Genomic DNA, 11,249 nt, shown 5'->3' on the forward strand with positions numbered 1-11,249 from the left:
CAAGCTCTTCCCAACTTCCAATGGTATTTTCTGGGAGGCTTTTGAGCCAATGCGGTGCTGGCCCTTTGAGCTTGAGGGGTAAGTATTTTATGGCGTGGAGGTCATCTCCTCTAGCCATGTGTATGTGCAGAATGTAATCCTCAATCCAGACTCCAGGGTCTGTTGTTCCGTCGTATGCCTCTATGTTTACGGGCTTAAATCCCGCTGGAAACTCATGATCCAGCACCTCATCGGTGAAACATAGGGGGTGTGCGGCGCCCCTGTATTTGGGTGTGCCGTGATGTTCCAATACTCGACGTGTTGTATTGCTTTTTAAAGCTTGCTTTCTTGGCCCATAGATAGACCTGACTGGGCCATCCTTTTGGTGCGGATCCTTATGCGGATCGTGTGCCAGCTTGTGTGCGGCACTGCTTGCCGCTCTATGTTTGCCGTGTGGTCGTCCATCCGACCGGGCGGCCTCTATGTTCTTTGATCGTGGGGGCTCTACGGCCTGCTCGTCAAATTCGGGTAGTAGTTTGCGCTTCGGGTAGCTCTTTGTTTGGCGACTATCGCCGTATTTGTCTGCGGTGTTGAGTACTTTGCTCCATCTCATTCTGAGTGCGTCTTCCGCAGTTTTGAGCTTTCGCTTCTGCTTCTTCAGACTACGTGCAGTGGCGACAAGCCTTTTGTGGAGGTTCTTCTGCTCCAACGTCGTGTCCGGCGTGAGATCGCCTGGACTGTTATCTTCGCCGGGGACGGATTGTCTATCCAAGTTTATCCTATTCGGATGGTTGCTCGAGGGCATGTTCGCCGTCCACCGGTTCGCCCTGTTCTATGGCTGGGTCTGTATGGGTGCTGTCTTTGTCGAGGCGGGACTTTGAGCGGCGCTTACGTCGCCGTTTTGACTGTTTTTCGAGGGAATTATCCTTCGCAGTGTCCCGTTGTTGCTCGTTATCTCTTCCTGTAGGAGTATCCACCATGTGTACATCGTGAGTTGAGGTGGCCTTCCAGTGCCTTGTAGGCGCTGGTTCTAGGTCGTCTCCGGCATCGTCGTCCATACCGTCGATGTCTTCGGAGTCAAAGTCGAGCATGTCGGTTAGATCATCGACAGTGGCTACAAAGTGGGTGGTGGGTGGGCTTTGAATTTCTTCGTCGTCTGCATCCCAACCGTCCTGACCATAATCCGGCCAGGGCTCTCCTGATAAAGAGAGACACTTTAGCGAATTTAGGATGTCGCCAAAGGATGAGTGCTGAAAGATGTCCGCAGCGGTGAACTCCATGATCGGCGCCCAATCGGATTTGATTGGCAGGGGCGCGGGAGGTTCGGAGTCCGGAGAGGAGTCCGGCACCTTGGAGTCACAAGCTTCACAAAGGACAGGGTTGGTATTCGGCTCTATCACCGTAGAGGTAGCGGCCCCCGAGGCGGTGTCTAACCACCCGTCCTCGATCGGCGCAGTCGGTTCCGAGCCAAGGGTCGGAGCGGACACTTATGCGGCCTCCAGGGCACTGTCCGGCAGCAGAGCTAGATCATGCCCATCGTGACAGCGCGGCGCGCTCGGCTGTGGCTCGAACCCGTCGAAGATCAAGTCTTCGCGGATGCCATCCGTATAGCTTAGCCTTCCACATCTGACCTGATGGCTAGGGGCGTAGCTTTCAATCTGCTCCAGATGGCCAATCGAGTTGGCCCGCAGTGCAAAGCCGCCGAATATGAAGATCTGTCCGGGGAGAAAAGTCTCACCCTGGACGGCGTCATTGTTGATGATCGAAGGAGCCATCGGGCCTAAAGGTGACGACACAGAGGAACTCTCAATGAAAGCACCAATGTCGGTGTCAAAACCGGCGGATCTCGGGTAGGGGGTCCCGAACTGTGCGTCTAGGCGGATGGTAACAGAAGACAAGGGACACGATGTTTTTACCCAGGTTCGGGCCCTCACGGTGGAGGTAAAACCCTGCTCCTGTTTGATTGATATTGATGATATGGGTAGTACAAGAGTAGATCTACCACGAGATCAAAGAGGCTAAACCCTAGAAGCTAGCCTATGGTATGATTGTTGTTCGTCCTATGGACTAAAACCCTCCGGTTTATATAGACACCGAAGAGGGATAGGGTTACACAGTGTCGGTTACAATAGTAGGAGATCTACATATCCGTATCGCCAAGCTTGCCTTCCACGCCAAGGAAAGTCACATCCGGACACGCGACGGAGTCTTCAATCTTGTATCTTCATAGTCTTGGAGTCCGGCCGACGGTGATAGTTCGGCTATCCGGACACCCCCTAGTTCAGGACTCCCTCAGCTATGAAGATAGTTGCCGTCTCCGGGCATGTAACCCATGGAATGGTTCAAATTTCAATTTTTCATGATCATGATGTGTGGGTGTGTGTTTTCACTCAACATATTCTTCTTTAGTAAGTAGTGACAGCAATACACGAGACATTGATTTGGTGGTGTTGTCCGAGTACCAGGTCTCGAGTTCACCGCAAATCCCTAGATATGGCCTTCAGTAGTTGCAGTTAGGAATGTCGGCGATTATGCGTTGTGTCCCTAAAGAAGGTATTGCTTTTTTGGGACGTCCCCTCCAGGTTGAAGATACATGATCTAACCTTCATAGGCCGAATCTGGGGACGGCGGTGCATGCGCACCGTTTCATTCGTGGAGGTGTTACTTTTGGAGAACATTTCTTGTAGTCGTGTGTTGTCAAAGACAATGGATGGTTGTCACTGCTTGTTTATTGTGCGTCGTTGGTCGTATCGACTCTCTTTGTTTTTCATCCTTCTTTTTATGATTGTTGGTCGTATATAACCTCAATATTTTTACTTGGTTTGGATACCGTATCATTGCAAAGGCTGTGTGTAATTGATATCATCTTGGTATTAATATTTCACTTTGTGAAATTAATGTTAATTATTGGAGCACATACCCAGCTACGGGCGCTTTTCTTTTATTCTCCCTATTGCGTTTTGGTTAACGAAATAATGGTACTCTGGTAGTTGCGATCATGCCTAGATTAAAATAACTCATACACCTTTTTCAAAAAATAATAAATCAGATTTATTATAAAGATTCAGCAGAAGTACAAAAAAACCCGAAAGTATAATACAAATTACATCAAGGTTTCTATATCTCCAAACGACCACTACCATCGCTAGAACGAGACGCTAACGCATCATTGTCGCAGCTCTCCTGCGGAAGCCAGCTTGACCTTACCGATGACAACTGATAAATCTTCGTGTAGGTGCGCCTAGTGACCACCGTCCTAGAGCTATAGTCGTCACGAGTAAACTAATGAACCATTGAATTGATCTGAAACGACTGACATCAAAACTCGTTGTCGCACACAAATGAGTCTAAACCCTAACTTTGTCGTGCCAAGAAGAGGTCATTAACCTACATTGAAGCTCCGTCCAGGACGCTCAACGCAGAAATAAAGCAACGCTTTCAACTCGAACATTGTTGCAAAAAAGAAATCTAACTTAAGCTACTAGCCATTGACAATGGGGCTGTTTGATTGGCGGCCTGAGGGTTGTGCATGAGAAAAATATGCGTGTGGCAATAGCCTGAAATTTCTATGCATTTTGCCTGATGAGGCAAACCATGGTGAGATGTTGTTTGGTTCACGCCTGAGCCTGAGAGAATAAAAAATGACATCACTCATTAACTGTTGCCTGGAGCAGAGTACATGCATGAACCATTGAAATATAAAATTATGTTTGCATGTACGTGCCTACTCAGGTCTTCTATTTTGCTAGCCTGACTCAGGCTAGTGGCATGCCTGTGCGCTCAGGTCAGGCTAGGGGAGAAAGTGCTCAGGGTGCCAATCAAACAATGTTCAAACCAGTGTCGGGCATGCTTGTGGTCAGGCAAATTTTTCTCAGGGTGGCCACCAAACGGCCCCAATGTACCTGTATCCTTCTCCCTTCACCGGTCGCCTAAATGGTTGTCGAAGGGAGACGGATCTAGAGGTTCGCCGGCGGGGAGTTCCTTATTCGTCGCTCAAGACAAGGAAGGGACACGAGACGGAGTGCACCGTGTAGTATGAAGCGATCAGGCGATAAAAGGAAAAAAACGGTGCACACACGGTTGTCCGAATAAAAAGGCATAAAAAGCTTTGGGATCTAAACCTCATTTCTCTGCTGTGAAGATTTAAATACAGTTTAACCACGAAAGCTGAGAGCTTGAGAATATTTAGGCTGGTCATAATGGGGAGTAACTTAGACTAGTGTCATGACACTAGTCTAAGTTACTACCTTCATAATGCAAAGTAACATAATAGTAGTATTATGGATGGCTTCATTTATTAACTTGTAGATTCATCTTGTCTCGGGAAGCGCTATGTTACAGTAACATATTAGACTAGCCACAGTGGGAGTAACTTCGGTAGTAACATCGAGTCCAACTCAGCAAATTTGCTTATGTGGCAATGAGTTAATAAGGAGAGATATAGTACTAGTAACTTAGCTAGTTACTGTAACATCACATGTCCCAATGCAATATGAGTCTATAACCTAATAAATGAAGCTTTACATGTTACCACACTTATATTACTACCCACTATTGAGGTAGTAACATAGTTTAGGGATATGTGTATGTTACTAGTGTAGGTTACTCTTCATTGTGGCTAGTTTTATGTTACCTTCTCTCAGTAACTACTTGACACGTAAGCAAAAAAATAATTAAAATGCGCTATGTTACTACCTAAGTTACTCCCACTATGACTACCTTAGTTCACAACATACCACGTGCAACCGACGAAAAAGCTAAAGCCACCGGACAAAACAAAAAACATTTGTTAGCATCGTTATTATACATCCATGACACGTAGGAGTATATTAATATAGGACGAGACACAAGTCCCCAAAAATGTATTGCATCATACTACCACGTTGAAACTTTACTCGATTTCGATTGCTAAGGCCAACTCCACCGTGCGATCCCAACAGACGTCCGTTTTGTTCGGATTCTGTCCATTTGGGTAGGAGTTTGGGGTCGTGTCCGGGTCTGTCCTGGAATGTGGTGGCCGTGCGCCCAGCGCGCGGCCGCATCCATTTGCCCCATCCTGTCCGCGTATATTTCTTTGCAAGTTCTTAAACTTTTTTTATCATTCATTTTTGGTACATGACAATACATCATGACATTTTGACTAGTAAAGCAAGGCCACAGAAAACAAGAACCACAAGAATACATTTGAGAAGATACCCAACTTCCATAACTGCTCCCTTGAGTTGGGTTAGCGCCTTCTCGATGCACTCATTGTTGATCTGTGGAGGAGGCACGACGTTGCCCCCTCCTTTCTTCTTCAAGCCAAAAATCGACGTTGCTTCCTCACACGTAGTATCGTGCCTTGTTGCTTCTTCGCACGTAGTATCGTGCCTAGACTCTAATCTAGCAACAAGTGCACTTGTCTCATCTAAAGCTTCTAGGCTAGCTAAAAGTGCACGAACATGCACTACATTTCGCTCTATCAACATATCGATGTACTCTTCTTCCCAATACCAAAACTTGCATCCGGTCTACACAATAAAACTTAAAGTTAGCACCACTAGTCTAATCCAAGAGCACAAACCGAAGCTAAAAGAGCACATACCTCATCGTTTAAGCACTTGATGAACACCCATTCGGCATGCTCCGGCGTTGTAGACACGCGTCGCACGACCACCCTTGGGCAGTGGTCGCACTTGATGAGGGGCAACGGTGCGCCGACGAGCTTTTGGGCAAGCACCGAGCCCGGCCGGCCGCCATTCGCGTATCTGCCGGCGGACCACCGACGGTGCAGATCCGAGCAGCTAGAGGATGAGCCACTGCCTGCATGTCGCCTTGCGGCCCTGCCAGGGCCTTCCGGCAAGGTGCTCGGCCAGTCCATGGCGCGGCCCGGCCTCCCACAGCCGGGCGAGCTCAAGACCGACCGGATCCGCCCCAAATCTGGCCGACGGGTGCACAAACAAGGTGGTCATGCTTGGATAGCTCGGCGATGACGAGAGAAAGGGGCTGGGCAAGCGCGCCTCTGAGTTGCACGGCTGCAATGGCAGCGGGCGGCCGGCGGCGGCGAGGGGGAGAGAGGGGAAGAGTGGGAAAGAGTGGAGTGGATGCGGCCGGAGGGAGGGAGGGGGACGGATAGAAAAAGGCCCGTCCTGTGCCACTGGCGGGCGGGCCAGGGGAGGACACGCGCAGACGACCCACGCGTCCGTGTGGTGTCCGTTTTACCCCAAAAACGGCGCAAACTTGGGTCGCGGATGGGTCGAAAGCGGACACAAAACGGACAAAAATCCGTTTGCACCCGCGCGTTGGGCCGTCTCGTTTGTCCCTTTTACCTTAAACGGACGGGGACGGACATGATAGGGTCGCGCGGTGGAGTTGACCTAACATGCCATCTAATCGACATGCATGGATACGAAATGCAACTACATAAAGAAAAAAAGCAACTGCCAGGATCATCCGCATGTAGTAGTACACATCAAAAGGCCCTGCTACACGGCAAGAGTCCGCAGTGTCGTCACCTAAACAAGGACAAGTAAGCCTGAAGCAGTTATGTTATTAGCGCATCTCCCATGCTCACCCTTAAACCGGACAACGTATTTTTTTATGGAATAAGACCAGTCCAAGAACACTGATACGAAAGCCGGCTATCCAAATGTACTCGCATGCATTTTAAACTAAATTCCAACTAACGAGATAATTTTCATCAAAACGACAGAATTTATCAATGTTAGGATAAAAATAGCACAAATCATCCATAAATAACATGTAAATATGTCAAGTATAACAATAGTTCAAATTCAACAAGATTAACCGGATGTTTAACAATTTTTTCATTGATGGGTCATGTTGTCCAATACATACTGCCTTTTGCTTCATCCAACAATGTATGTATGTGGATGGTCTACTTTCTGACATGTAGTGTGAACGAATAAATCAGTCAACATGTAGAGCAAGAAGAAGCAAAACTAACAATCTTCATGGTTAACGCGCGTAACTGCCACATTATTGCCTCCAGCCAATCAACTGCACCATAAAAATTCATGACGGAGTTCTAGATGGTGTACCACCAATACGCTAACGACTTGACATTGTGTTCAGGGATAATGTGCATGTCATAGAGCCCAATGTGTTTCGCGTATGAAACAAACCATGTACACATTGCAAAAAGATTCCATTCCGCTCCTGCCTAAGTAGTCAGCAGATACGGCTAGCCATGCATCGCACAACAACTAATCCTCCTTCATTGAGTACCCGGCCATCCTTCTTACTCTAAAAAACGAAATGAAGTTCGAAAATAAGCTCAATGACATTTTATCAAACACCTGTCGGGCGTGGTGTCCGTCATGGACGACGTCGACAGGGGGGTCGAGGGTACCTGGTTTGCGGACATACCCTGGGTTGACGACACCATAGTATAAGGAACGCGGATGCATGTGTGGGGCTTGCGGACGTCCGACAATGCCTGGACGGCGGCTGGAGAGGTATAACGGCGGTGTGAGACGAGGAGGGTGCGGATGCAAAGCAAGGGGGACATGGGCAGAGTGGAAGATAATGTGACGGTGAGGCCGTGAGAGGGTGATTTGAGTGGGCCTGGGGTGTCGGAGTCTTATGTGGCGACGGTCTAGACTCCCACAAAGCACCCCCTCCAATTTGCTTCTAATATGTGGGAAAACAGATGTCCAAACCGCACTGTGGACCGATAAGGTACCGTGTTGAATGTCAGAATGGATCTGGACAGCTCGGTCCAGACTCATGCAAACATTTTAAGAGTCCATGTTAAAGATGTCCTTATAAAGTATGAGCCATTCGTGCTATGGTTAATAGTAGTTCATTAGCATGGGTCGTTGCTTAATTAATTGTTGATAGTGGACTATTGTCTTGACTGTTATACGCTCGTATAAAGGGAAGGGTACAACAGCTCAGCTGGTACGGCAAGCAAACAAAGCAAGGGAGGGCAAAAGGCACACGTTCATATTAGTCCATGTGATGTTCACCTCAAAGAATCCATAATGGGCCTCTTCAAACGACCCCTGTACGGGAGGCTCAATCAGTGACCGGTCATAAAATCGTGATCCAGTCGGCTTCTTAAACCAGCCCTATACATTTACAGTAATGATAACTCCTGAATGTTTGAGAGTTAAGCATGGCAATCCGAACGATTTAGATGTCAAGTTTAGTTTGTGTGAGATTAGGGAAAAACGGTAAATTTCTGACAAAAAAAGAAAAAATGTAAAGTTGTCATTCCCTATGAATTAAAGTTGCCATGTAAAAACGTTCGGTGCTCAAAATCCGAACGTTCTGTATAGCTCATATCTAGCTCATATCTAGGATGGATGTGAGGAGCCCCGGACGCGTCCAACTGCGTCCGACACGACGGACTGACGTGCGGGAACCACGCGGACACCGGTCGTTACCCAGCGGTCCGGTAAAGACGCCGCTCTGGCGCGTCGCCCAAGGGGCCAAATTCTTCTATTTAGCTCCTTGGTATTTTCACAATATGAACCTCCGGCTAAAAGGTATTATCAGGCTTTCAGTCCTTGATCGTGTCAACCTTTCCGCCCCATCATTTGTCTCTTCAGTTTCACGTCCTGGCCGGAGAAAATTCTCTCGCTATGGCCAGCCAATGCGCAAGTGAAACTGAGCCAGCAACAAGGGTCAACTCAGCCGACGAACTACAGAAACTTCCGGCCAAAAGCCTCTTTGTTCGTCCCGGCCCAGGTTCGGCCAGGCCGCTCGCCTGGTCCGCCGCGAATGCTATCGAGAAATATGAACATAGCCCAATCTTCTCATTAAAATTTAAATCTGTGACAAACTCTGTATGTCACTAGCCTGCATGAACAGTGTGACCCAGAAGTCCATCTCATCGTTGGTCGACGACGGCGATGCACTATCTACGCCGAAGGTGTCGTTGGTTTCCATCCCGGAACCGAAGCTGTCCACCGACATCGCCAGTGTCTCGGACCAGAAGCTGTCGTCAATCTGGAACTCCTCCGACTCCGAGGAAGAGCTTCCCGTGTTCTCCAACGACCAGGCCATGGAGTAGTCATCGGCGGACGACGTCGAGAGGGACTGCCCCGGCGACATGGAGAGGGACTGCCCCGATGACGACGACGCCGGCTCGGAGGTCGGTCCCTCGAGCGCGCTCGCAGCCACAGAAAGCTTCTTGGCTTTGCGGTTAGGCGCTGCCTGGCCGGACGTCTTGGACGAGGATTGGACTCGCTTCTTGAGGTGTGTGTGCCAGACGTTCTTGATCTCGTTGTCCGTCCTGCCAGGCAGCCTAGCGGCAATGGTGGACCATCTATTGCCGAGCATGGCGTGGAGTTGGATGATGGCTTCTTCCTCCTCGCTGGTGAAGTTGCCGCGCTTGATGTCGGGGCGCAGGTAGTTGATCCACCGGAGGCGGCAGCTCTTGCCGCAGCGCAGCAGGCCGGCCTGCTTCGGCAGCGCCCGCCAGTTGCTGTGCCCGTGCCGCTCGATGTGAGCGACCAGGGTCATGTCCTCCTCCGCCGTCCACGGGCCCCTCTTGAGCCCCATCTTCTCGCAGCAAGGAGCCCTCACCATTGATGTTGCTTACTCTGTGCTCCTCTGCACTCTTCTCTTCTCTTTGCGCAGGCCCGGATAAGACGCTGGCGTTGTATGTGTGTTTGTGTGATGGGTCAGTGCTCGGTGCTGTTCACGCTTGGGCGAGGGAGGGCCGGAGTCGGATGGTCGGAGGAAGCTGATGATGGTGTGTGGATTGCGAGGGCGTTAGGCTATTTATGCTCGCTCGCGTCGACAGACAGCAAAACGTGGTCAATTGAAGTTCATGGGCAGCTTCTGGGAAGGATCAAGCCGAATGGCCATACCGCTGGGTGACAAAACGAGGCGGAATAGCAACTTTTGCTCCCACTTGTTCCTTCTCTATTGTTTGGAATTGGATGGAGTCCATGTACGGTGTTTGTTGCCTTGTTTATTGCTCGCTTTGCTTCTACTTTATTTACCAATATACTCCCTGTGCCCATTTTAAAATCCACATGTTGGATGCGCATGTGTTTCTGGTGGCATCGTTCTCTCTGAAATGATTAGTGAACTGCTGCCTCGTTTGTCTCAGGAGTGAGCTTTGCTGCAACAAAAACATCAATGGGATTCTCAATCAGATTCAGGGGCCCTCTGTAAGACTAGCACTACAGACATCCTTGAGCAAACTGCAGTTTGCATCAAGTAAATTGTACTAGCAATTGTTCCAGTATCAACGCCTACTTTGAAAAATCTAAAAACACATACATGTATATTATGTGACGCAATATATACCGGCACATCTTAGTTACGGAATATGATATACATGTACTCCCTCCGTCCGGAAATACTTGTAGTGTGTATGTGTTTCCGGACGGAGGGAGTATGTGTGTGTGCCGTGAAAAGTCATACCTTATTTAATTTATAGCCCTTGTGTGTTTGAGGGATTACTCAATTGAGCTTGTGTGGCGGTGTTGATCTACCTTCTCCTCGACGAGATCATGAGCCTTCGATCCCTTCCTCCGCCGCTTCAACAGCGGGAGGGGCAGGACCTGCTGTTTCAGACCGCTGATGATAGGGTGAGGTTTTTTGTTTAGGTTTCGTCCCTAGTCGATGGTGGTAAGGTGATGGCGTCGCCATCATCGTGGAATAAGTCATTCCCGCCTCGTCCTCTTCTCATGGTCCTTTTTGACATCGTTGGGTGACGTGCGAAAGGTGATGCTGTGAAAATATGAGATGGATGAATGTTATGTTGTATTGATCTGACCCGTGTAGGGGTATATATAGAGGTACAATGGAGGGAGAGAGACTTGGAGTAGAGGACAAGTTAAACCTATCCTATTTCTATCTCTTATCTCTATCGCTCAAAGGCGACAGAGGCTCAAAGGCAGCAACGACCTTTGGTCACGGCGCGCCATCTGCAGTCTTCTTCGGCACACACAACGACTAGGATTTGGGTGTATTTTCCAATATCTATAAGGGTGTTTTTCTAATGGTATGCTACTTAATATATTTAGGGGGTGTTTGTTTCCAGGGACTTTTTGGTGTAGGGACTAGAAAAAGTCCCTAGCAAACCAAACAGGGTGGGACTTTTTTGAGACTTTTTGCTAAAAGTCCTTAGAAGCACCTCCTTAAGAGTCTTTTTCAAAAAGTCCCAGGAATTAGAAAAAATCCTAGGACTAGAGAAACAAACACCATCATAGTCTTTGGCCTTTCCAAAAAAAACATTTGTGACCCGAACAAGGAGAATATGTACTCAGTTTTTTTTTCAGTAACACATTTATCAAGATTTTCCGGAC

At 48.5% G+C, this 11,249-nt stretch overlaps 1 protein-coding gene across 1 annotated transcript; it reads right to left on the reverse strand.

The window, feature by feature from the left end:
• Window positions 1-8,492: 8,492 nt before the first annotated feature.
• LOC123137516 (transcription factor MYB30-like) lies at window positions 8,493-9,693 on the reverse strand. The gene has a single exon (XM_044557302.1). It carries the CDS (start codon window positions 9,514-9,516, stop codon window positions 8,752-8,754), a length of 765 nt encoding a protein of 254 aa, XP_044413237.1. The 5' UTR covers window positions 9,517-9,693; the 3' UTR covers window positions 8,493-8,751.
• Window positions 9,694-11,249: the final 1,556 nt, after the last annotated feature.

Source organism: Triticum aestivum, chromosome 6B, assembly GCF_018294505.1.
Source record: "Triticum aestivum cultivar Chinese Spring chromosome 6B, IWGSC CS RefSeq v2.1, whole genome shotgun sequence".
Classification (NCBI taxonomy): domain Eukaryota; kingdom Viridiplantae; phylum Streptophyta; class Magnoliopsida; order Poales; family Poaceae; genus Triticum; species Triticum aestivum.